The sequence below is a fragment of the Hypanus sabinus genome, chromosome 3 (genome assembly GCF_030144855.1).
Source record: "Hypanus sabinus isolate sHypSab1 chromosome 3, sHypSab1.hap1, whole genome shotgun sequence".
NCBI lineage: Eukaryota > Metazoa > Chordata > Chondrichthyes > Myliobatiformes > Dasyatidae > Hypanus > Hypanus sabinus.
Window position 1 is genome coordinate 30,844,176 of NC_082708.1, and position 26,713 is coordinate 30,870,888.

The following is a 26,713-nucleotide window of genomic DNA, read 5'->3' on the forward strand; positions in this document are numbered from 1 at the left end:
TACTTTTAACTTTCTTCTGAAATGTCATGATGCAAGAAATTCATAGTCTTGGCTTGTGTTCATGGCCACGTTAGAAAACAGCTTTGCAATTCCGACATGAGGGATGGGACAACAGAAGACAGGGAATAATACATATCCATCTCCATAAGTAATGTTGACAATGATATCCATTATGAAGTAACTACTGTAAAGTTTACACGAGGAGATCTGCAGATGCTGGAAATTCAAACAACAACACACACAAAATGCTGGTGGAACACAGCAGGCCAGGTAGCATCTATAGGGAGAAGCGCTGTCGACGTTTCGGGCCGAGACCCTTCGTCAGGACTAACTGAAAGAGAAGATAGTAAGAGATTTGAAAGTAGTGGGGGGGGAGGGGAAAATGCGAAATGATAGGAGAAGACCGGAGGGGGTGGGATGAAGCTAAGAGCTGGAAAGGTGATTGGCGAAAGTGATACAGAGCTGGAGAAGGGAAAGGATCATGAGACGGGAGGCCTCAGGAGAAAGAAAGGCGGGAGGAGCACCAGAGGGAGATGGAGAACAGGCAAACAACTAAATATGTCAGGGATGGGGTAAGAAGGGGAGGAGGGGCATTAATGGAGGTTAGAGAAGTCAATGTTCATGCCATCAGGTTGGAGGCTACCCAGCCGGTATATAAGGTGTTGTTCCTCCAACCTGAGTTTGGATTCATCTTGACAGTAGAGGAGGCCATGGATAGACATATCAGAATGGGAATGGGATGTGGAATTAAAATGTGTGGCCACTGGGAGATCCTGCTTTTTCTGGCGGACCGAGCATAGGTGTTCAGCAAAACAGTCTCCCAGTCTGTGTTGGGTCTCACCAATATATAAAAGGCCACACCGGGAGCACCGGATGCAGTATACCACACCAGCCGACTCACAGGTGAAGTGTCGCCTCACCTGGAAGGACTGTCTGGGGCCCTGAATGGTGGTGAGGGAGGAAGTGTAAGGGCAGGTGTAGCACTTGTTCCGTTTACAAGGATAAGTGCCAGGAGGGAGATCGGTGGGAAGGGATGGGGGGGATGAGTAGACAAGGGAGTTGCATAGGGAGCGATCCCTGCGAAAAGCAGAAAGGGTGGGGGGAGGGAAAAATGTGTTTGGTAGTGGGATCCCGTTGAAGGTGGCGGAAGCTACGGAGAATTATACGTTGGACCTGGAGGCTGGTGGGGTGGTAGGTAAGGACAAGGGGAACCCTATCCCGAGTGGGGTGGCGGGTGGATGGGGTGAGGGCAGATGTACGGGAAATGGGAGAGATGCGTTTGAGAGCAGAGTTGATGGTGGACGAAGGGAAGCCCCTTTGTTTAAAGCAGAATTGATGGCGGACTATAGACTTCCTTTTTTTTTAAAAGAATGACTCCAGAAATCCTCAACTTTTCAGAAGACTTTATGGGAAGAACCAAGTTGAAAGAGACAATACAGTTCAGGCAATTAGGAGAGCAATGCTCCTCTGTATATTTACTCTTTATTGTGTGCACCTGGATTTGCAAAGTAATGGAAAAACTGTGCACTTTATTTGGTGTTGGGATGGATACTTCCAAACTAATTCCATGTCCCCTTTGACACCCATCAGTTTTATCAACACACCATAGAAAGCACCATATCCGGATGTATCATAGCTTGGTAGGGCAACTGCTCTATCTGAAACCAGAAGAAGCTGCAGCTCAGCAAGTCATGGAAAGCCAGCCTCCTCTCCATGGACTCTGCCAGAGTCAGCATAATCAGAGCCCTCCCACCCTGGACATTCTCTCTTCTTCCCCCTCACATCAAGCAGAAGACAAAAAAACCTGATATTTGCTTCATGTAGAGGGGTTATTGGAGTTACCCCGAGTCATTATTTATTCAGACAAAAACCACAGAGGGAATTCTTTTCTAAAAGACTTCAACCTATAGATATGCTGTTGGCCCATTCACTGTGTGGACTCAGTGGAAACAGTTCGAGTGAGGCTGGGAAAATTCTTGCTTCAGACGATATTATAACCGTGCTTCTGTTTATGATTTAGTATTCGTAAGGAAAATAAAGAGGAAATGTATGGGCATAGAATACTTACAACAGTGATGAAGATAAGTAAAAACACATTTTACAGAAAACAGTTAGAGTATCAGGGAACCTCTTGCTTCAGTATCTTTGGCCTGATGAGGCTACCTCCTCAAATCCTTTCCATCCATTTTAAAAAGTTGCTCTCCCAGGAGAGAATGCAAGGGTAGTTCTGAGGACTTGTGCAATTTGCAGCATACACAGCTAACACCTTCCTGTTTAAGAATGGGCCTGACAACCCACCTGGTCTTGAACTTTAGTTCAGTTGAGTTACCTTTGGTCACAGTCAAACTTATAAAAGGACAAAACTATAAATTCTCCTTTTATAAAAAGTACAGAAGTATAAATCCTACTTTCTCATGAGAATGATCCCGGGAATAAAAGTGTTAAGAATGAAGCTTGTTTGATGGCTCTGGCCCTGTAATCACCAGCGTTTAAAAGAATGAGGGGGAAATATTATTGAAAACTATTGAATATTTAAAGGCCCAGACAGAGTAGATGTGGAGATGATAGAAGGATGTTAGAATGAAAGGACATCTCTTTAGAACAGAGATGAGAAGGAATTTCTTTAGCCTGAGCGTGGTGAATCTGTTACCACAGTTGCTTATGGACACCAAATCATTGGGTATATTTCAAGAGAGGTTGATAGTTTCTTGATTATTAAGGGTGTCAAAGGTTACTGGAAGGCAGAGAATAGGATTGAGAGGGATAATAAATGAGCCATGATGGAACGGCAGAGTACAATTGATAGGCCAGATGGCCTAATTCTGATCCTATGTTTTATTCTGTTAAATTACTTTCCTTTCACTCATCCAGGGGACTTTTTTTAAAAAAAAACTACTGTACCTGCTTTATGGTTTACATTCTGATACAAGTATGAAAAGAGAAGAGTGCAGCCATAGGAACTCCTAATTGTAGTTCCTCAAAGCACGATGCAGGAATCATAACAAAAGTGTCCAAACAACTAACTGCATACTTATTGCTTTATAACCAGTTGGCTTTGAAAATAAATCAAGAAACTGCAGATTCTGGAAATCTCAAACAAATTAGAAAAATAGCATGAACACTCAGTTGGTCTGGTGACATCCTCAGAAAGAGATGCAGCTCAATATTTCTGCTCAAAAGTGATGAAGGAATCAGTTGAAGAATGTTCAATCCAAAATGTCAACTGTTCCTCATTCTGTAATACTCAACAAGTATTTCCAGTAAATTCTGTTTTTAATTTTTCTTTCTTTTTAACCAATTCTGCCATTTATAGTATATTCCAGTTAATTGGGTCAGTGGTTATTTGCAGCAGCCACTTATTTGGGACAACACTTAAAAAGAACAAAACCTAATTGAGAAAATAGCAGGGACTCTCCTCGTTTATTTGGGACACTATGTCATTTAAGTGAGGCAGGAGACTGTTGCCAAACAGGTTTTAACAATCAGTCGTGTGTCATGGTTGTTAGACACTGCGTCATGTTTAGAGCAAACAGTTTTTAAAATAGCATCAGTTGCTTGTGATTGTGTTCATAAAGTAGTGAATTTTGTCACTGATAGTTGGCATGAAATAACCAGTATGACAATTCAGAACTGTGTCATTCACTGCAGATTCAAGCATTCAGGCTTAGAAATGCCAGAAACAGCAGTAAGTGAAAATGAAAATAATTTCATGATTTCAACAAGTTAGAAACTGCAAAGAATTTGAAGGTATAAACAATCATTTTGAATGTTACAATGAAAATGAAGATTTGAAAGGTGAAATCTTTGAAAGCATTGTATGAAGGCAGTTCATTATGTTCATGCTGATTTTGTACATTTACAGTCAATCAAAAGAACACGGCACATGCACCAGATGAATTCCTCTGTCAATAACTGTTGGATAACTAATAATGTCCACAGTTTTACAGTACTGTAGTAGTTTTGATAATATTCTAGCTTTTTCTATATTTCATTTAAATACATAATTTGGTACTCAGTCAAATGGGAATTTGTCCTTTTTATATATTTTTAACTATTTCCATGAACTTTCAGCTAATTGGGGTAGTCACTTAGGTAGGCCAAAATGTACTGGTCCTGAAGTGTTGCCAATTAACCAAAGTCTACTGTATAACATTATAGGCCAAGCCTAATCTTTTTTGAGGAAAAAGTTTTTCACTTACCTTCATCACTGTTATAAATATTCTGTACCCCATACATGGCTTTATTATTTTCCAAACCGACGCTGCATCATAAACAGGACTAATGCACAACGTGAATGACTCTGGTGCATTTGAATATATCTGTCACCAAGCGCTTCATCTTCCAATTACATCAGATTCATGTCCATTGATTAATGATCTTGAAGTGGATTTCATTGTAGGCTTGATATTAAAAATGAAATTAAGTACTTTGCTGTTTCATGTGTACTTTGCCAGTTTATGAAATTATTTAAAAATTCATGCCCCCAAACAAGATAGAACTTTCAAAAATGTAGAATCTTCACAAAGTCTGTATCCCAACCTCTTTGTTACAACATACTGTAGGAAAGGCAGCAACCTACTTTGTATGCATCAAGATTTTTTTTTTATGTTCTATAAACAAACAGAGGGCTGTGTAGGAGGGAATTCTCTCTAATTGCTAAGGTAAGTAGAACTCTAACAATACCTACGAAACCAGATATTATCTAAGACAGGGTAACCTGCTCGACCCCATCCAACAGCCTAAATATCCACTTCCCCAATTACTGGTGTATTTTGGCTGACAAAATGAGCTGCAGTTATTCGCCTCAGTGATTCCAACAGCACTTCTGAAACCAGTAACCTCTGTTCCCAAAGGACATGGGACTCAGGTTCTAAGAATACCACCACCTGCAAGGTCTCCTCCCAGATGGAAATGCAGCTGGTGCCCCTTTTATGTCACTAGGTCTAAATCAGGAACTCCTTTCACCACTTTGAGAGTGGCGTCGACAGCAGTTCAAGAAGGCAGCTCACCACCATCTTCTCAAGGGTAATTAATGCTGGCCTTGCTTGAAACTCTGCTTGAATAAAAGCAAAAGAAACAGAAGAAAAAAGAACTGGGAGCATTGGAGTTTGAGATGGATACTTAATTCAGCATTTTCTTTTAACATCTTGTCTGAAATAAGTCCATTCCAGGAAAGGGCACTGAGTTGGGAAATATTCGTGAACGTAACAAAGTAGATTGGGAAAATTTGGCTTTGTGAATGGCATACTAAAAACAGAAATAATGCTTATTCTTGTAAGTTATTGGCTGGGTCTTCACTTAGATTACTGCATATAAGCATGGATACCATGCTTGGAAAGGATGCCAATTATAGGAGTGAATATTACACTAATGCCCCAAAAAATTAAGTTGTACTTCTTTTCTTCAAGTATGGTCAACATTATTAGTAGATCCAGGAGGAGTTATGCAAACTTATTAAGAGCCTTGACAGATCAAATACGGAGAAACAGTTTTGACAATAAGTTAACAACAGAGTCATGGTTTTCAAATACAGTGGATTCTTGGTTAGTTGGGCCACAGGTTAATAAAGGAAGCTGCTTATTTTGGACAACTCTTAAAGAACAAAAACAAATTGAGAAAACTGTCAGAATTCCCTACATTATTGGGACACTATGCTGCTTAATCGAGGTAGGAGATTGTTACTTATTTAAAAGAAACACTATTTCTATCATTTCCAGAATTTCAATAAACAAAAAAGCTACTGCATATTCAAACAAAGTTTAAAAAAATTTTATTTAATGTCATGATTTTCTTAATTCTTTTCTTGGGATGTGAGCATTAAACACAAGCATTTAGTGTCCAGCATTCTCACTTAAAATACTACTTTACGCTATTGTATTGTATCAATCTGTGCTTTGAAGATAATTCCATGCTGCTCTTTGGTGGAGGCACCTTGATTCTGATCAACTGTACTGATTATTTTCCAAATCATGATACAGGCCTTCCTCTAGGGCAATCCTTGTCCTCCTCTCCCATAATCCCTGCTTTTTGTGCCCTTCATTATCTCTGTTAAGCAACAACTAGGTTGCAAAATGCTCTTCTTTCAAATCTTACAATGATGTTATCACTCTATCTCTGTAGTAGTCAGGAGGCTAACACTCACACATGATACTTACAATCTTTCCATTCTGATCTGTTAATCATCCTCTGGTTTAATCATTCCACTAATGGTGACTGTGCTCTAGAATTCCATTCCTGACCCTCTCATCCCTTTTCATTGAACAAGAGTTTTGTTATCTGCCATAATCACACCTCATTTTAAATATATTATCAAAGCAGGTACACCTTGAGATTTATCTTGCAGGTATTCACAAAACAAAATTCACAACAGAATCCACACAAAAATACACAACGAAGTCTGCCACACATCTGATATGCAAAAGAGTTCAAATCATGCAAACAATAAAAACGTAAATAGCACATAGTACATGAGCTCCAGTGTCCCTGAAACTGAGTCAGCTTAGTGCAGAAGCAAATGAAGCCCATGCAGGAATCCGATGGGTGCAGGGCAACAATTGTTCCTGAACTTGGTGGCATGGTACCCAAGCTTCCTGCTGATCCTGCCCAATGGTAGTAGCAAGAAGAGGGAGAGAACGATCAAAAGCAGTCATATGACTCAGAAAGACAACTTGTTTGATTACCCTCATGCAAAGAATCTTGCATTAATGTGTGGCAAAGCATATAAAGCAAGTATGTAATTTTTCTTCAGTCGTGAATGTAACAAATGGATTAGTGAGAGTTAAGTTGGCTCCTTCCTCTTGTTTTTCCGCTGGCCAAGCACGCTCCACTACTTTATTAATCTCTGGTACAGTTCTCCCATTTTGGATGCAACTTTAAAATATTAATGAGGAAGAATTGGTATGATTCAATGGGCAGAGATTACTGCCCGAAATACAAATTAGGAGCAGAACAGGCCACTCTGCTCTTCAAACCCAATCTGCAATTTTGGCTGAGCAGCACAGCGTCACAGAATAACCTTTCACCCTTTACTCATTGATAATCTGTCTTTAAAATATCCAAATACTGTTTCCATTAATATTTAAAGAAGAGAGTTCCAAAGAGTCATGACAACAGTGAGGAAAAAAATATTGACTTTGTCTTTGCCTTAACTGGGCAGATTCTTTGTATTAAACAGTTAAAGAAACTCCCACAAGAGAAAGCATTCTCTTCATATCCCCACACCACTCCCACTCCCCATCAGGAGTCCCTGCCAATCACATACCTCATACCTTTCATAGAAACTTGTGTTTCTCCATCTGCTTTGTTGTTATTTTATCATGATACAACTTATAGTTTGCTAAGCTATTGCAAATACCAGTTGGACATCAATACACAAGCAAGAGTCAAAGATTTCCTTCTGTCAAAGGTGCTTGGGTATCAGTTTTGTCTTAAGCAGATCTGGTAATCTCCTGGTTATCATTATGTATGATAGATTATTATTAGATTTAATTAATTCAATAGCTGAATTTAAATCCCTCAGTTGCCGAACTCAACTCCTTAACCCAGGCTTCCGAATTGCTGACAGAGGCTCATATCTGCAGCAGGAGAGATCATAGTAGCATATTGGAGATCCATCTTCAATTCCTGGGACAGGACCAAAGTCAGAGACAGAGAAATACCGCACAAAAACTGGCCCTTTGGCCCATCAAGCCCAAGCCATCTATCAACTACCCATTGTACATTAATCCCATTTTGCTCATAGAAACATAGAAAGCCTACAACACAATACAGGCCCTTTGGCCCACAAGGTTGTGCTGAACATGTCCCTACCTTAGAAATTGCTAGGCTTACCCATAGCCCTCTATTTTTCCAAGCTCCATGTACCTATCCAAAAGCCTCTTAAATGACCCTATCATATCTGCCTCCACCACCGTTGCCGGCAGCCCATTCCACACATTCACCACTCTCTGCATAAAAAACTTACCCCTGACATCTCCTCTGTACCTATTCCCCAGCACCTTACACCTGTGTCCTCTTGCGGCAACCTTTTCAGCCCTGGGGAAAAGCCTCTGACTATCACATGATCAATGCCTCTCATTATCTTATACACCTCTATCAGGTCACCTCAAGCCCAAGTTTACTCAACCTATTCTCATAAGGCATGCTCCCCAATCCAGGCAACATCCTTGTAAATTTTTTCTGCACCCTTTCTATGGTTTCCACATCCTTCCTGTAGTGAGGTGACCAGAACTGAGCACAGTACTCCAAGTGGGGTCTGACCAGGGTCCTATATAGCTGTAACACCATCTCTCGGCTCATAAATTCACTTCCACAATTGATGAAGGCCAATACACCGTATGCCTTCTTAACCACAGAGTCAACCTGCACAGCAGCTTTGAGAGTTCTAAGGACTCAGACCCCAAGATCCCTCTGATCCTCCATGCTGCCAAGACTCGAGCCATTAATACTATATTCTGCCATCATATTTGACCTACCAAAATGAACCACCTCACACTAATCTAGGTTGAACTCCATCTGCCACTTCTCAGCCCAGTTTTGCATCCTATCAATGTCCTGCAGTAACATCTGTCAGCCCTCCACACTATCCACAACACCCCCAACCTTTGTGTCATCAGCAAATTTACTAACCGATCCCTCCACTTCCTCATCCACGTCATTTATAAAAATCACAAAGAGTAAGGGTCCTAAAACAGATCCCTGAGGCACCGCACTGGTCATCGACCTCCATGCAGAATATGACCCGTGTACAACCATTCTTTGCCTTCTGTGGGCAAGCCAGTTCTGGATCCACAAAGCAATGTCTCCTTGAATCCCATGCCTCCTTACTTTCTCAATAAGCCTTGTATGGGGTACCTTATCACATGTTTTGCTGAAATCCATACACTGTACACTACATCTACTGTTCTTCCTTCATCAATGTGTTTACTCACATCCTCAAAAAATTCAAACATACATCTGCATCATCATCAACTCCCCTCCACCCCAGATTCTACCACTTGCCTCTACACTGGGGGCAACCCCAGATTCTACCACTTGCCTCTACACTGGGGGCAACCCCAGATTCTACCACTCACCTCTACACTGGGGGCAACTTACGGTGGCCAGTTAACCTACAAACCTGTACCTCCTTGGATGAGAACTGGAGGAAAGGCACTCAAGCAGAAATTAAGGTCAGGATTAAACCCATATCTCTGATACTGTAAGGTACCTACTCACTGTGATGACCAGTGGGTAAAATCTAACAGCTCCATTCCCATGTAACCTCCAAGGCTACTCATCTTGGACCAGCTCAACCATCTGATAACTCCATCACTGAACAGTTCCCATAGTTTACTTTCAAGGGCTCATCATCTCATATTCTTGACACCTATTGCATATTTATTTATTGTTTCCTATTTTTCTTTTGTATTTTCTTGGATTTACTGGGCATGCCCGGGAGGAAGTTAGTCTCAGGGTTCTATATGGTAACATCTATGTACTTTGATAATAAATTTGCTTTGAACTTTTTGATCCTGAGAAGGACAACTGGCTCAGTGAGCTCCCTTATAGTTGGAGTTTGTAGAATGAGATAATCATTTCCTTACGAAGCAATTATGACCGAAGTTGTGTTGCACGATTGTGAAGCATGCGGTGAAGGCTTGGTCAAAGTGCCTGCTGGCAATATTCTTACTTGGCCATTCTGATGGCTTTCTCTAGACCAGGCGAATGGAAAAAATGTTCAACCAGATCTACAAGCCTCTCCCCTCCAGAGCGCCAAATGTCTGCCTGGTGGCCTGAGGTTCGATGGAAAAATCCTCGGTTTCCACAAACCCCCATAAGACCAGCAGTTAAAATGATACCCCCTTTTCACCCAACTCTCTATTGGCATTTTACTCCCACATTTCGGAACCTGAGGCATCAACCCCACACAGCACGTTTACACTCTACGGGGTTGACAAGCTGGCAACGTTAGAAGCATTTCCAGCGAATATCCACACACCAGAAGATTTACCCGTTTTTTTTAAACCAGCATATATTCGGTGGACTAAATGTTGCGGCGTGACTAAGTAGCAGTACCGACATAAAGTACTGAAGACGTCCGCTATAATATTTTCTACAACTTAAAAACTTTGATTGAAAGTAAAGGTGGGAGTGGAGAGCCACCTACCTACACAGCCTAAGATGTCACAGATATTGATGATGAGCAGGATTCGAGAAGATGCTGATGGCTTCTGCAGAGGGTACTGGCTGAACCTGCGGTAGCTGAACCTCCGTTTTGGCAAGATCTGAATAAGTGTGCCCACAAGACTCAGACTGGCGCTGGCAACGCAGATGCCGTTGAAAAAGACAGGTTGAAAACCGAGGACAAAATCGGTGGCCGGGTCCCGAGTGGGGCAGCAAAAAGTTTCCAGGCGTGGAGAAGCCATAGGGACCAGGCGGACAGAGAGAGCGGGAGGATCATGAACCGCCTCTCTCCTGGATCACGGGACGAACATCATGTGTATTCTCTCAAGTCTCATCGCAATCTCACTCGCTGAGTCAATTCTCTTTTAAGTGACTGGGGGGAAAAAAACATTAGATTCCTTTGATAGACCGCGATTCCCGAGACTCTTTGTAGTAGGAAAGGAGAGGATCATTCGTTACTTTATAATTACGCGTGGATCCCCATGATAAACTTGTTCAGCCTTAGGGTAAGATGACAATGGCTGGGCCACCGTTGGTGAAGGGAGGTGTGGCGGTCTTCCACGTTCCTGATGTAATGATTTTAATGAATGAGATGCATCAAAGAACAATAAATAGTAACTTGATGCAGTTGGGGCCTTAAAAGGGTTATGAAGGCGGGTGCCTCTCATTTACTGTATTGTTAAAGCTCATTTTTTAAAATGTTAAGTGTCTCTCTTCAAATCATCTGAGGAATCTTTAGTTGCGGAAATAGTGAATAACTTGAATGAGGAATGTACTATATATTCATCTTCTTAAAACAAAAAGCACCATTGTAAATGGGGGAATTTTGAAAGAACACTTCAAACGTTTGAATAAACGATTACAATGTGAGTATTGTGTACACATCCCAAGCTAAAGGCCTCGTGCGTAATCACAAGTTTATTAAGCGAATGTTAACTACAGTTTGTAAGAGCCATGGAATGCGGCCATATTTTAAATTTATCACTTCAGTGGTAAAACTATCTTTTGAGCTAGTTCGGTGGAAGTCTTTCCGGCCGTTATTTGTGCCAGGCTTAGTGCTTTCTTCACACACATTGTGGCTTGAAATATTGGCGCCAACGCTTTTTATTAGTAGGAGTGCCTCAGAGAGGACAGAGCCAGGGATCTTCTCCACAGAATGACAAGTGTAGTGTAAATCTCCTGTGAGGCATGGATTAGATAATGCACGGGCAATAAATAGCCAGGTTTCCATTACCTCTCGGCAGTTTGCGAGTCTCGATTCTATTCATTTAAGTAAAACATAGTTTACACTTGTAGGTGTGAATAGTTGGAAACGACTTGGAGATGAGTTACCTGAATTCCTCTTCCTACTTTTCCCCAACACTTAAGATACTCTAAAGCCTGTATACCAATTTGCCCCAAAGGTTACCCATTGCTCCAGAATTTACTGACCTGTATGGGCTCTAGGTGGGTAAAATCTTAGTATTAAAATTGAAATTAGTAAACCCTACTGCACTAAGACCAAGCATTTCAGGCCACTGTGTCTATGCTGGCCATTAAGAACTTATCCCCAGTGAGGCCATTTACCAGCACTCTCCACCCTCTATGCAGCAGAGAACACAGGACATTCGGCCCAACTCATCCATGCTACCCATGTTACCTAACTGGGTTAGTCCCTTTTGGCTCATACTCTCTCTATACCTTTTCTAGCTAAGTGTCTTAACTATACAACAATTACAGCACAGAAACAGGCCATTTCAGCCCTTCTAGTCAGTGCTGAACACTTACTCTCACCTAGTCCCACTGACCTGCATTCAGCCCATAACCCTCCATTCCTTTCCTGTCCATATACCTATCCAATTTTACTTTAAATGACAATACCGAACCTGCCTCTACCACTTCTACTGGAAGCTCGTTCCACACAGCTACCACTCTCTGAGTAAAGAAATTCCCCCTCGTGTTACCCCTAAACTTTTGCCTCCTAACTCTCAAATCATCTCCTCTTGTTTGAATCTCCCCTACTCTCAATGGAAAAAGCCTATCCATGTCAACTCTATCTATCCCTCTCATAATTTTAAATACCTCTATCAAGTCCCCCCTCAACCTTCTACGCTCCAAAGAATAAAGACCTAACTTGTTCAACCTTTCTCTGTAACTTGGGTGCTGAAACCCAGGTAACATTCTAGTAAATCTTCTCTGTACTCTCTCTATTTTGTTGACATCTTTCCTATAATTTGGTGATCGGAAATGTACACAATACTCCAAATTCAGCCTTACCAATGCCTTGTACAATTTTAACATTACATTCCAACTCCTATACTCAATGTTCTGATTTATAAAGGCCAACATACCAAAAGCTTTCTTCACCACCCTATCCACAGGAGATTCCACCTTTAGGGAACTATGCACCATTATTCCTAGATCACTCTGTTCTACCGCATTCTTCAATGCCCTACCATTTACCACGTCTAGTCCTGACGAAGGGTCTCAGCCCGAAATGTCGACAGTGCTTCTCCTTATAGATGCTGCCAGGCCTGCTGTGTTCCACCAGCATTTTGTGTGTGTCATTTACCACGTATGTCCCATTTGGATTATTCCTACCAAAATGTAGCACCTTACACTTATCAGCATTTTACTCCATCTGCCATCGTTCAGCCCACTCTTCTAACTGGCCTAAATCTCTCCACAAGCTTTGAAAACCTACTTCATTACCCACAATGCCACCTACCTTAGTATCATCTGCATACTTACTAATCCAATTTACCACCCCATCATCCAGATCATTAATGTATATGACAAACAACATTGGACCCAGAACAGATCCCTGAGGCACACCACTAGTCACAAGCCTCCAACCTGACAAACAGTTATCCACCACTACTCTCTGGCATCTCCCATCCAGCCACTGTTGAATCCATTTTACTACTTCAATATTAACACCTAACGATTGAACCTTCCTAACTAACCTTCCATGCAGAACCTTGTCAAAGTCCTTACTGAAGTCCATATAGACAACATCCACTGCTTTACCCTTGTCAGCTTTCCTAGTAACCTCTTCAAAAATTTCAATCAGATTTGTCAAACATGATCTTTCCAAATTTTTTTTTAATCTCAAGACTGTACCCTGCTCTACCACTTCCTCTTGCAGTTCATTGCATGTACATACCATCCTCTGTTTGAAGAAATTGCCTTTTAAGTCCTTTTTGAAATCTTTCCCTTGTCATCTTAACCCCATGCACTCTAGTTCTGGACTTAAATACCCTGTGGAAAAGACTATGGTCATTTGTCTTTTCTTTGCCCTTTATGATCCTTAAAAAAACTCACCAAAGGTCACCCATCAACCCCTGGGGAAGAGGTCATATCTTCCAGCCTTATTAATATTTTAAACCCTACGGTCTCAGTAATACCTTCAAATCTTTTAGACCATAAAACCATAAGATATAGAAGCAGAATTAGGCCATTTGGCCCATCAAGTCTGCTCCACCATTTCATCATGGTGGATCCAATATTCCTCCCAGCCCCAGTCTCCTGCCTTCTCCCCATATCCCTTCATGCCCTGACTGTCAAGAATCTATCAGCCTCTGACTGAAATATACATAAAGACTTGGCCTTCACTGCTGCAGGTGGCAAAGAATTCCACAGATTCACCACTCTCAGGCTAAAGAAATTCCTCCTCATCTCTGTTGTAAAAGAAGGTCCCTCTATTCTGAGGCTGTGTTCTCTGGTTTTAGACTCACCCACTGTAGGAATCATGCTCTCCATATCCACTCTCAAAGCCTTTCAGCATTCGATAGGTTTCAATGAGGTTATCCTTTATTCTTCTGAATTCCAGTGAATGCAGCCCCGGATCCATCAAATGCTCTTCATATGACAAGCCGTTCAATCCTGGAACATTTCCAAGCACCTCCGTTGAACCCGCTCCAGTTTCAGCACATTCTTTCAAAGATAAGGAGCCAAAAATCTACTCACAATACTCCAAGTGAGGCCTCTGCAGTGCTTTACATTACATCCTTGCATTTATATTTTAGTCCTCTTGAAATGAACGCTAACATCACATTTGCCTTCCTCACCACAGGCTCAATCTGCAAATTAGTGTTTAGGGAATCCTGCACAAGGACTCCCAAGTTCCTTTGTGCCTCAGATTTTTTTGGTATTTTCTTTCCATTTAGAAAATAGTCAACCCTTTAATTTTATCTAAAGTGCAAGGCCATACAGTTCCTGAACGTGTATTCCATTTTCCATTCTTTGCCCATTCTCCTAATCTGTCAGTGTCCTTCTGTAGCATCTTTACTTCCTTAAAATTACCTGTCCTTCCACCTATCTTCATATCATCTGTAAACTTTGCAACAAAGCCATCAATTCCATCATCCAAAACATTCACATATAATGTAAAAAGAATCGGTCCCAACATGGACTCCTGTGAAACACCAATAGTCACCTGCAGTTAACCAGAAGAGGCTCCCTTTATTCCCGCTCTTAGCCTCCCGCCAGTCAACCACTGCTTTATCCATGCTAGAATTTATCCTGTAATACAATGGGCTCGTAGCTTGTTAAGCAGCCTCATGTATGGCACCTTGTCAAAGGCCTTCTGAAAATCCAAGTACAGAACATCAACTGATATTCTGCTTGTTATTTCTTCAAAGAATTCCAACAGATTTGTCAGGCAAAATTTTTGGCCTATTTTATCATGTGCCCCTGAGACCTCATCTTTAATAATCAACTCCAACATCTTCTGAACCACTGAGGCCAGAAAACTTGTCTATAGTTTCTTTTCTTCTGCCTCTCTCCATTCTTGAAGAGTGAAATGACATTTGCAATTTTCCAGTCTTCAGGACTCATCCCAAAATCTAGTGATTCTTGAAAGATTATTATTAATGCCTCAATGATATCTTCAGCCACCTCTTTCAGAACCTTGGGGTGTACATCATCTGGTCCAGGTGACTTATCTACCTTCAGACCTTTCAGTTTCCCAAGAACCTTCTCTAGTTATGGTAACTTCACACACTTCATGAGCCCTGACACCATACTGCTAGTGCCTTACACAGTGAAAACTGATGTAAAATATTCATTCAGTTCATCCGCCATTTCATTGTTCCCCCATTACTACCTGTCCAGCATCATTTTCCAGCGGTTCGATATTCACTCTCACCTTTTGCACTTTATATGAAGAAACTTTTGGTATCGTTTTTAAAATTATTGGCTTACTTATTTTTGTATTTCATCTTTTGCTTTTTGATGACTTTTTTGTTTGCTTTCTGTTGGTTTTTAAAAGCATCCCAATCCTCCTACTTCCCACTATTTTTTGCATTATTATATGCCCTCTTTTTGGCTTATATGTTGGCTTTGATTTCCCTTGTTTGCCGCGGTTCAGTCAACTTTTCTTTATAATATTTCTTCCTCTTTGGGATGTATATATCACGTGCCTTCCAAATCGCTTCCAGAAACTCCAGCCATTGCTGCTCTGCCATCATCCCTGCCAGTGTTCTTTTCCAATCATTTCTGGCCAACTCCTCTCTCATGCCTCTGTAATTCCCTTTACTCCACTATAATATGGATACATCTGACCTTAGCTTCTCTTTCTCAAATTTCAGGGTGAATTCAATCATATTATGATCACTTTCCTCTAAGGGTTCCTTTACCTTAAGCTCTCTAATCAATTTTGGTTTACTGCACAACACCCAATCCAGAATAGCTGATCCCTTAGTGGGCTCAACCATGAGCTGCTCTAAAAAGCTATCTCATAGGAATCTTGTTAGCCTTCCTGGAATCTGGCACCAACCTGATTTTACTAATCTACTTACACATTAAAATCTCCCATGACTATTGAACATTACCCTTTTGGCATGCATTTTCTATCCTGTTGTAATTTGTAGACCACATCCTTACTATTGTTTTGAGGGTCTGTACACAAGTCCCATCAAAGTCTTTTTATCCTTGCAGTTCCTTAGTTCTATCCACAATGATGTAACACCCTCCAACCCTGTCACCCTATTTCTAATGACTTGATTTCATTTTTCACCAACAGAGCAACACCACCCCCTCTACCTTCCTGCCCGTCTTTTCAATACAATGTGTATCCTCCGACATTAAGCTCCCAGCTATATTCTTGTTTCAGCCATGATTCAATGATGCCTACAACATGATATCTGCCAATCTGTAACTGTGCTGCAAGTTCATTTACCTTATCCCGTATACTGCACACATTCAAATATAACACCTTCAGTTCTGTATTCACCCCTTTAAGTGTTGTCTCCTTTTATATTGCAGCTCATCCTGCTGACTGCAATTTTGCCCTGTCAACAGCCTCTCCTTGCTACACATTGCTTCTGTTTGTAAACCAGCTACCTCATCTTCAGCACTATCATCCATCTTCCCTACGATATTTCTTGCATTGAAATATATACAGCTTGGGACACTAGTCGCACCATGCTCAGTCTTTTGATTCCCAACTTTTGTGTCCTTTCCAGTTTAATGACATCCTTCCTATAGCAAGGTGACTAAAATATGGCTTTATAAACATAGCTCTAACATTTCAATACTTCCTGAAAGTTGCAGAGTCTCTGCCTCCATCCCCATTCAGGCAGTGTGCTCAGATACCAATCAATTGGATGCAAAAACTCTTCCTCAGATCATTTCTAACCTCTTACCCTATACTAATGCCTTCTGGTTTAAGATGCAAAATGCTGGAAGAACTCAATGAGTTAGGCTGCATCCAAAGGAGGGAAATGGACTGTTGATTTTTCTGGTTGAGAACACTTCATCAGGACTGGAAAGAAAGAGAGGAGATAGCTGGTATAATAGGGTGAAGGGATGGGATGAAGCAAGAACTGTTGGGTGATAGGTGAGGGAGAGGTGACAAGCAGGGAAGGGAGGAGGTGTGGGGAAATGATGTCAGTCCTGGGAGATGTCTGGTATAAATAAATATTTCAAACAACCCCAAGGTCAGGTTTGGTGTGAAGTTATAGAGTATTACAGCATGGAAACAGGCCCTTTTATCCTGCCTAGTCCCATCAACCTGCACATGGACCTGCCCCTCTCATACTCCTCCCATTCATGTACTTATGTATGTTGCATTTCTATTTGTTCCGTGTCTTCTGTAAAGGCTTTCTGTTCTTATAGATCTCAGAAAGGTCAAAATTCCTTCTCCATCAGTCATATTACTTGTTGATGACTATGTTCCAAAATGAGGTTCCACTTGATCATCCATCTGACCTTGACATAATGGTCATTTTGATGGTTTAACTACTAAACAGTTCAAGTTAATATTTACTGCCCAGCTTTACAAAGGACAATATGGTTTATGTAGTTTAGTCCTACACCTGTTGACCACCTTATTTGATATAGAGCTTGTAAGGCTAAAATATTAGTGATGCCTACTGATGTCTAGTGATGCCATCAATGCCTACTTGGCATAAGTTAGCAAGACAAAAAGTGCAATATTAATTACACTTAATTCAAGGATTTGATTGGGGAAATTAAAATCCCATTGAAGCATAAAATGGAGACGACAAACCAAACAATCAACTTCCAGATCAAAAGAAACCCAAGGTATTGCACTTAACCAGTACAACGTACAATCTCAGGCAACACTTTCTATTTGCCCTACATGGTTATTTTCTGCCTGTTTCCACCCAATTTCCTCACAACTGTTTCTGTGCATCATGCTGCTCACATCCTGTAATACCTATGCCCTACAGATGCGCAGTAGAAAGCATCCTAACATGTTGCAGCATCTCACAGGACAGAAAATACAGAAAGGCTCTACAACCTGTAGTTAAATACCGATGCTGGGAAAAGGCCAGCGGCATCATGAAGTGCTCATGGACTGTTTTCCCCACTTCCATCTGGAAGGAGGCTACATCGCATCGGAGCCAGGAGCACCAAACTCAAAAGCATTTATTTTCCCCAAGAAGTAAGACTGATCAATATCTCCAGCCAATAACCACGAACCCATCACCACCACCACCACCACTATTTTATCATTTCCTGCCAGTCACCTTGCGTACAGACACTCTTTTATCTTGTGTCACTTTATGGACATATAGTCAATGTATGTAAGCTATCTCCTGTACTTATATTTATTGTGTGTTTTTATTATTATGTTCTTTAACTAATTATGTATTTACTGCAGCAGAAAAGGAGAAACAATATTTTGTTGTCCTTTACACTTGTGTGCTGGACATAAATAATCGTGAATCTTGAATGCTACTCAGATCAAGCTGACATTTACTGGTTAGCGTTATAAAGGACAGAACAGTTTATGTAGTTCAATGATACACAATGACATTTCTGACCACCTTCTATCATATTTGCTTTGCTAGTTCTATAAGTATTAATGGTCTGCATCAATGCTGACTTGGCAGAGGTCAACAAGACAAAAAGCCAAATTGCAATATTAATTTCACTTAATTCAAAGTCCTGATTGGGGAAGCTACAAACCCATTGAAGTGTGAAATGGAAATGACAAACCGAATGATCAAGTTCCAGATCAAAAGAAACCCAAGGTACAATATTATTGCATTTAGCCAGTACAACATATGATATATACATATACTGTAATTTATTTACTTATTTATTATTGTTTTTTCCTCTTCTTCTAGATTATGTATTGCAAATGTATTATAACAAATTTCACGACACATGTTGGTGATTTTAAAACTGATTCTGATCTCTGGCAGCACGCTCTATTTACGCCACAGTTATTCTCTGCACATTTGCACCCTATTTCCCCACAATAATTTCTGTGCATCGTGCTGGTATACCAATAATGAATTGCAAGGACAAAAACCACAGCACCAGTACAATCCAGAGAAGGTTTTATTTACTGTTACATTGAGCCTAGCCATCGTGTATGAAGTCATTCTGTCACACAAAGGGATGTTAAAAAGCATACTTTAAGTCTGAAGCATTGAAATACAACATCAGCTTCCAACAATGATTACAAATGTAATGTGACAATACATTCCCTTGAAATATTAAATTTGTAAATTTTTGTCAATGTAAAAATGTGGAATACCCCACAAAGAAGGATGTTCAGACCTGTTTAATGAAATAAACCCCATTTGAATATGTTTAATAGCTTTTAGTTTCAAACCAAGTTGAATATTTTCACATTGTGTCTACTATTTGAACAGCTAATCAAAAAGTAGAGAAGAGAATATATTGACTTTGCAGTATTGCACTGCAATGATTATATAGTAAGATCGCTTCAAATTTGAACCACCTCAGGAATTACCTCATAATTGAAGCAAATTGTGTACTCCTGCAACTTCACACCATTTCAGAAAAAGACATCTTCACTGGTTTACAAAGCTAAAATATGAAATATGTAGAATTAAAATATGTCAACATACATGCAGGATATACATCTTGACTTTATGACATGCCTAGCATGCACTAAAACATCTATTAAAAATTACATGAACTTCAATTTTCTTTTTACTCTGATTGTTGTCACAGCTTAAAAATACTGATACCAAAAACAACCACAATGCTCAACAAGATGGATAAAATTGGGGATAACCACATCAAAATTCAACATGTCAAGAAAGTCAAATTGATCAGAATGCATGCACAAACCTTATAGGAAGCAGCACGTATACCCTTCAACATAAACACAATAAAATAACCATTACCAGTGTCCCTGTACTTAACAGTCAATATCAGAAATATCACCAGGAACTTAACCATACTACTCACAGAGAATTGTTCGATATAAACAATCGCTTTCATTTTTTTTGATATAAATAATAATTTTTTTCAATACTGCAATGAAGTCAAAAACATCGTGCAGGAAAGTGTATTTTCAACTTTCTTTTTTGATTATTAGGTTGTAATTCATGTTGCTTGTGAAGGGGAGGGGTTAGTGTAGTCATGGACAAGAGCTGCTATGTGAAGCATAATTGCTGGCGGCTAATAAATGGAGCAGTGATAAAGAAAATTATAGAAGCAAATTGGTACATTGAAATTATTTAAATAATCTGTTCAGACTACTGAAAGTCCATCATCTTTAATGAATAGGTGGTGAAGTATAATGGCCATTGATTTGAAAGTAGTTATTACACACACCACTGATTGCAACTGAGGTTAGGACCAATTGCTCTAACTACCCACTCTTCCTTCTCATATAAAAAGGGTTATTTGTAGCAAGTACATTATGAATGAGAGTTGCATATACTTTGCTTTGCTTTTGATGAGGTGCAGCATAGTGAGGGGGTGTTCATTGTCCTAACACTGTGTGGAAGAGCCGCTCAATTTGTCTCATACCTCTCGCTCTTTCCCATAGCTCTGCCAATGTCCTATTTTAAATATTTATCTTATTTCTTTTCAAACTGTTTCATTCTCTATTTCAGGCACTAAATTTCAGATCACACTAACTTGCATGTATGTTTTTCTGATGAAGTTGCTGAATCTTTAGCAAATGAAACAAGTTCTCTGGTCACTAATACTTCTGCCATGGGTAGATTCCTTTCTGATCAAAATTCTATCTGTTTTGAACAGCTCATCAAACATCTTAACTGTCTTTGGTTTTAACTATCATCAACTCAAATCATTATTTATGTTACTCTCTCTCCAAAGATGCTGCCTGACCTACTGACTACTTCCACTACTTTATATTTTTATCTTGGATTTCCAGCATCTGCAGTAATTTGGGTGTTGGATCAGAGATGGATGCCTTTGACATCTCTATGTAGTAGAAGACTTCACTTTATTTATTCATTCACAGGACGTGGTCACACTGACAATGCCAGCTTTTATTCGCCTTTCTGTAATTGCCATGGATAGGAATCAACTGCATTGTCATATTTATTCAATATAATCTAGACTGAGGGAGAATGGCAGATTTCCTTCCATGAACAGCATTAGTGCAGCAGAAGGGTTATTAGTTTGTGCTGTGTTTACTGTGACTGAAACTATTTTTTTAAATCTTGAAATTAGTTTAATTTAAATACCCAGTTACCATGGTGGGTTTCAAATTCATGTCTCTGCAGAGAATTTTTCTCCCTGGTGGAATAATCAAGAATAATGGGATATAATATTTAAATCAGAGCTCTGCTCTCAGGACCCATTAAGGAAGCTTGCCTACTGTGTAAATTTTGTTGATTTATGTCATTCCAAGTGATCATGGGCACTGACTCAATTGGACCATTCAATACAGATACCAATAGACTTTATCAGTTCATAACTTCAAAGAATATAAAGCTAAGGCAGGCAATATTATTATTAAATTTATGTTTAATGTGGTCATCTAGGATTGGCTCACTTTAATCTTAATTGTCACATTAGCCAATAAAAATATTTCTTAAGACTGACATCATAAAACTGTGATATTTCTCACCGTGTTTTCAATCACAGCTTTTGTGTCAAATGAAACACAAGACTGTAGATGCTGAAATCTGGAGCAATAAAAATCCCAGCTTTTAGAAAAAATTCTGAGGGTCATCTGTGGAGGCAAAGGATGGTCACCATTTCAGGTGATGACCCTAAATCAGAATAGTTGGGTTCACATGTTGTTGAAAAATGATTACAGGTGCATTTCATCTGCATGTGTGACACAGATTACACCATAATCTCAGTAACTGATACTATATTTCAAGGACTTTGAACAACTATCATTTATCAAGACCTTGTACGCCTTCTCATTATCTTTCATGCACAACCTTATGCAGCCGGATATCTCTGCTGTTAATCCAAAGACAAGTTTGAATGCTATCAAATTGAAATGATTACATAAACTTGGAATTAAGATCTGCTGGCCTTTCTAATACAGTGATAATGAAACTGATGGATTGTTTGAGGTGCTCATCTGGTTCACTGATATCCATCAGGGCAGAAATCTGCCATCCTTACACATCCGGCCTATATTTTACACCAGATCCCACGTGTAGTTGACCTTTAACTTTCTCCTCAGTTCAGGAACAATTAGGGATCAACAATATATGCTAGTATTGCCAGTGATGTCTACACTCTGAATGAATAAAAATTGATTACCTACTCATGAGGAGTGTTTGATATCTCTAGAGTACTCGTTAGAATTTAGAAGAATGAGGGGTTATCTCATTGAAATCTATTGAACATAGGAGGGCCTATACAGAGTGGATGTGGAGAGGATCTTTCCAATAGTGGGGAGTCTAGGGCAAGATGGTACAGCCTCAGAATGCAGGGGCCATAGCCTCTGAGACTACATTGCTACTGCTGGACAGTTATAGATTTGAGCACAAGTCTCAAGAGGACTTGATCCTAGCACTACCACAAGAGCTACTGTTGACATCGTAAAGAGTTAATTTGAGCTGGCTAACAGCTTAAAAGTCTGTCTTTGAAGAGTAGTATATAGCACAGGAACTTTAGGGCTAAAATCCTTAAACTACCAGGTATAGGGCTCAGCCACTCCCCCACTAGTATCACAATGGGCATTGGGAACTTCAAGTACTCCAGGTCTACCCCATCAGCAAGCTTCTGATTGGCAGAGGAGTTGGACCTGGTGTAGACTGTGTTATGCCCTGCTACAGAAAGGTATCGGAGTTGGTTCACGAAGACATCGTGCCGTCCAACAGCAAGTGATTGTTTTGGAGGTTTCTCTTGTGATTGCAAAACCCTGGTGGACAATGATAATGTAAAATGCTGTAAGTCTGTTTCCCTTGTTTATTGGTGACACAGGCAGCAAGGGAGCTCGTGGCCTTAATTCCTTAATTGTAGTGAAGCCTAGGCCTCAAGCCGTGGGCTTGTCTGTTGCAGCAGTCAACACCATAGGTGGTGTAGTATGGCATCCATGCTGGTTGGGACTGACTCCTCCTGTCAGTGCTGCTATCCAGTTTTCAATGATTGTGCGCATGATTGTCTTCATCTGTGGACTGCTGAGAACTTCTTGCTCTTGCAGATAACCCCCATGCACCATCAATTTACAGGACATATCACTCAACTACTTGGACTATATATAGAAACATTTTATGTGTGTCTGTATGTTTACTTGTTTTCTTATATATGCCTTGTGCTGTGTATGACTGTTGGTACTGTGTTTTGCACCTTGGCCCCAGAGAAATACTGTTTCATTTGGCTGGATTCATGTATGGCTGAATGATAATTAAACTTGAACCTGAATATCGGACTGGTCTAAATCACAGCCTGTGCCTTTAATAATCGATTCATAACGTACGCTCATTGTAGATTGTCCCCATATGGCTTGACTTCATTTGAACCAAATCGATAAAGCAGTCACCAAAGATACAGAAGGAGCATGCAAATACAGTGACAAGCTTCAAACAAGATTGGAAAAGGGCACAGAGATAGATGTTTCATACATGACTGCGCATGCTTAAAATCTAGCCTCACCTTCTCATATCTTTAAAATTTATGTGGCAAGGCACATCAGAGAAGATAGTTATCATGGCCAGACCTGAAATACCAGGAATGGATGAACCAATTCTGAGTTCTTAAAATTGGCATTTTAATTAAAGCGGAAATTTTCTTGATCGCCAAATGCTTGATTTTCAGTCTTCTTCTGAATCGTCACCTGACTTTGAAAAAGAAATTATACAGCAACTGCAGAGTACCAAAAGGCCTAAAACTGTATGACTTATGATCAGAACAACGACCGAGAATATGTACACTGTTTTGTCACAGTAATCTTGCGGCTGATGAAAAGGTGGAATGAAATTTGGCAGAAACACGGAGAAAACCCAGCAATTCCCCAGTATAAACCAGACAAACAGGAACAGACTGAGGGTGATATGGATGTAATATCTGTGCAGATTTTGTCGCCAAGGATACTCGTCGTCATCATCGTCGCCGATCATGACTGACTTGTTAAGGAGGCGTCTCATTTTTGTGGAATCATACAAGAGGAAGGAGACCTGTGTGGTTAGAAAAGCAGAACAGACAATGTCAGACAGACAGAATTGTCTAATCAATCAGTAAAACACTTGGTACTGACTTCATGAACATCAGCAAAGTAGTTTAGAGGATGTGTCTGTATGAAATACGATATAAAACAAGAAAAAAAAATAAGACCATAGAACACAGGAGCAGAATTAGGTCATACTGTCCATTGCGTTTTCTCCATCATGGCTGATTCATTATACCTTTCAACTCCATTCTCCTGCCTTCTCCCTGTAAGCTTTGTTGCCATAACCTTTCTCTTGCCCTCCACGGCCACCATCGGCAATGAACTCCAGATTCATCACCCTACCCACTGGCTTGAGGAATTCCCCCTCTTCCCTTCTAAAGGGACTTCCTGATATTCTAAGTCTGTGCTCTGCCTCTGACTCCCCCACTATAGGAAACATCTTCTCCACGTCCACTCTATCAAGGCCTTTCAATATTCCATAGGTTTCAATGAGATACCCCACTCATTCCAGTGAACAGTGTGTACAAGTCCTTAGCCATAAAATGATCCTCATACGTTAACCCTTTCATTCCGGGGATTATTCTTGTGAGCCTCCTTGCTAGCATATCTTTTATTAGATAAGGGACACAACCAATGGATTCACTTTCAATGACTCTTCATCTCATGTTCTCAATACTTATTGCTTATTTATTTTTGATTATTATGACTTTTTTTCTTTCTTTTTGTATTTGTATAGTTTGTTGTATTTTTCACATTGGTTGTCTGTCCTGTTGGGCGCAGTCTTTTATTGACTCTATTATGTTTACTGTATTTACTGTGAATGCCCACAAGAAAATGGTTGTGACATATATGTACTTTGATAATAAACTTACTTTGAACTTTCAAAACAGTTCACCATACTCCAAGCCCAGTCCTTTTAAAGCATTATATCCTTGCAGTTATATTCTAGTCCTCTTGAAGTGAATGCTAACATTGCATCGACCTTCCTCACAACTGCAAGTTAAACTTTAGAGAATCCTGCATGAGGACTCCCAAGTCCCTTTGCACTTTTGGTTTCTGTTTAGAAAACATTCCTTCTATCAAAGTGCATGACCGTACTCTTCCCAAGACTGTTCAACCTGCCACTTGCCTGCCTATTCTCCTAATCCTTCTGCAGACTGCCTACTTCCTCAAACACTACTTGTCCCTCCACCTATCTCTGTATCATCCTCAAACTTGGCCGAAGAGGTATCAATCATTGACATGTAATGTGGAAAGAAGCAGTCCTGCCCAACACCGTCCCCTGCAGAACACCATTAATGAATGGCAGCCAACCAGAAAATTAGATTTAACCATTCGACAAAAAGATAAATAGAGACTTCCAATAATATAGCTGGATTTTATCTGTCTTTTAAATTTTTCTTAATGGTGATTGCATTTGTCAAGTGGAAAGCAATTAAACAGAAATGTATTGCTTAGTTAATTCCCAGAACATGGATCTCTCTGGCAAGGCTGTTTTTATTGCCCATTCTAACTGACCAACAACAGATCGGCTTACTGCACTATTTCAGGAGGACGTTGGAAGGTCAACTATTTTAATGAAGCTCCTACTGGATGAAGATTTCAGAGTGTTTCCCTGAAGGACCAGAGGGGTTTCACAACAATAAGGTAATTTCATAGCTAAGATTACCTTCCTTTGTAACATGTACATTAAAACATGCAGTCAAATGCTTCACTTGCACCATCATTTACGATGTTTTGGGGCAGCTTGCAGGCATCACCATGCATCCATTGCTAACAATCTACTAATCGTAACCCGTACTCCTTTGGAATGTGAGAGGAAACCCTGATGCACATGGTCATGGGGAGAATGTTTAAAAGCAGTGAGAATTGAGCCTCGATCTTTCGATCACAGCGCTGGAATACCATAACACCACCGACAACAGCTACTTCTTCCAGATTTACTTACTTATATTCTGCATCTGCCAGGCTGGGATCCAAACTCATGACTCTATTACTCATCCGAATCCCTGGATACCAGTCCAGTAACCCTGGCATGATGCTACCACAGGTTAAAAAAACATGGCAAAAATCACTTATGGCATTATCGGGAACAACTCCTGTTAGAGATGTAAATGAAAAAGCCCAGCTATCAGTTTACACCAGGTAAGTCCGCATGTAGCCAACCAAAAGAAATCTAGTTACAGTTTAGGAAAGCCTTTAGAATTTACCTCAAAATCTGCGGATGTGATATATCCGTACTCACAATACTATTCCCCAGCCTTCCCCAAATCTTGTTTCTACTTCCATTAGACTATAAGACACAGGAGCCAGAATGAGGCTATTTGACCTATTGAGTCTGCTCTACCATTCAATCATGGCTGATCCTTTTTTCCCCTCCTCATCCCCACTCCCCGGCCTTCTCCCCATAACGTTTGATGCCGTGTCATTCAAGAACCTATCAATCTCTGCCTTGAATACACCCAGTGATCTGGTCTCCACAGCTGCCTATGGTCACAAACTCCACAAATTCACCACCTCCTGGTTAAATACACTTCTCCACATCTGTGTTTTAAATAGATGCCACTCTATCTGGAGGCTGTGCCCTCTTGTCCTAGACTCCCCCACTATGAGAAACATCCTTTCCACATCTACTCTGTTTAGGTCTTCCAACCTTTGAAAAGTTTCAATGAGATTCCCCTCATCCTTCTAAATTCCAGTGCGTACAGACCCATCAAACGTTCCTCA

The 26,713-nt window shown here is 40.3% G+C and overlaps 2 protein-coding genes across 3 annotated transcripts in view; both read right to left on the reverse strand.

Annotated features, from left to right (window-relative positions):
- gpr143 (G protein-coupled receptor 143) overlaps window positions 1-10,424 on the reverse strand; it is a 56,880-nt gene extending 46,456 nt beyond the window's left edge. Inside the window, exon 1 of the mRNA XM_059963255.1 lies at window positions 10,148-10,424. Within this exon, the coding sequence (XP_059819238.1) occupies window positions 10,148-10,406 (259 nt within the window). The 5' untranslated portion in view covers window positions 10,407-10,424. The remainder of the gene's footprint in view (window positions 1-10,147) is intronic.
- Window positions 10,425-23,603: 13,179 nt separating this feature from the next.
- LOC132391155 (transmembrane protein 272-like) overlaps window positions 23,604-26,713 on the reverse strand; it is a 31,602-nt gene continuing 28,492 nt past the window's right edge. For both annotated transcript variants that reach the window (XM_059963994.1, XM_059963995.1), the window contains one exon: window positions 23,604-23,993. In XM_059963994.1, coding sequence (XP_059819977.1) covers window positions 23,631-23,993 — 363 coding nt within the window. In that variant the 3' untranslated portion in view covers window positions 23,604-23,630. The remainder of the gene's footprint in view (window positions 23,994-26,713) is intronic.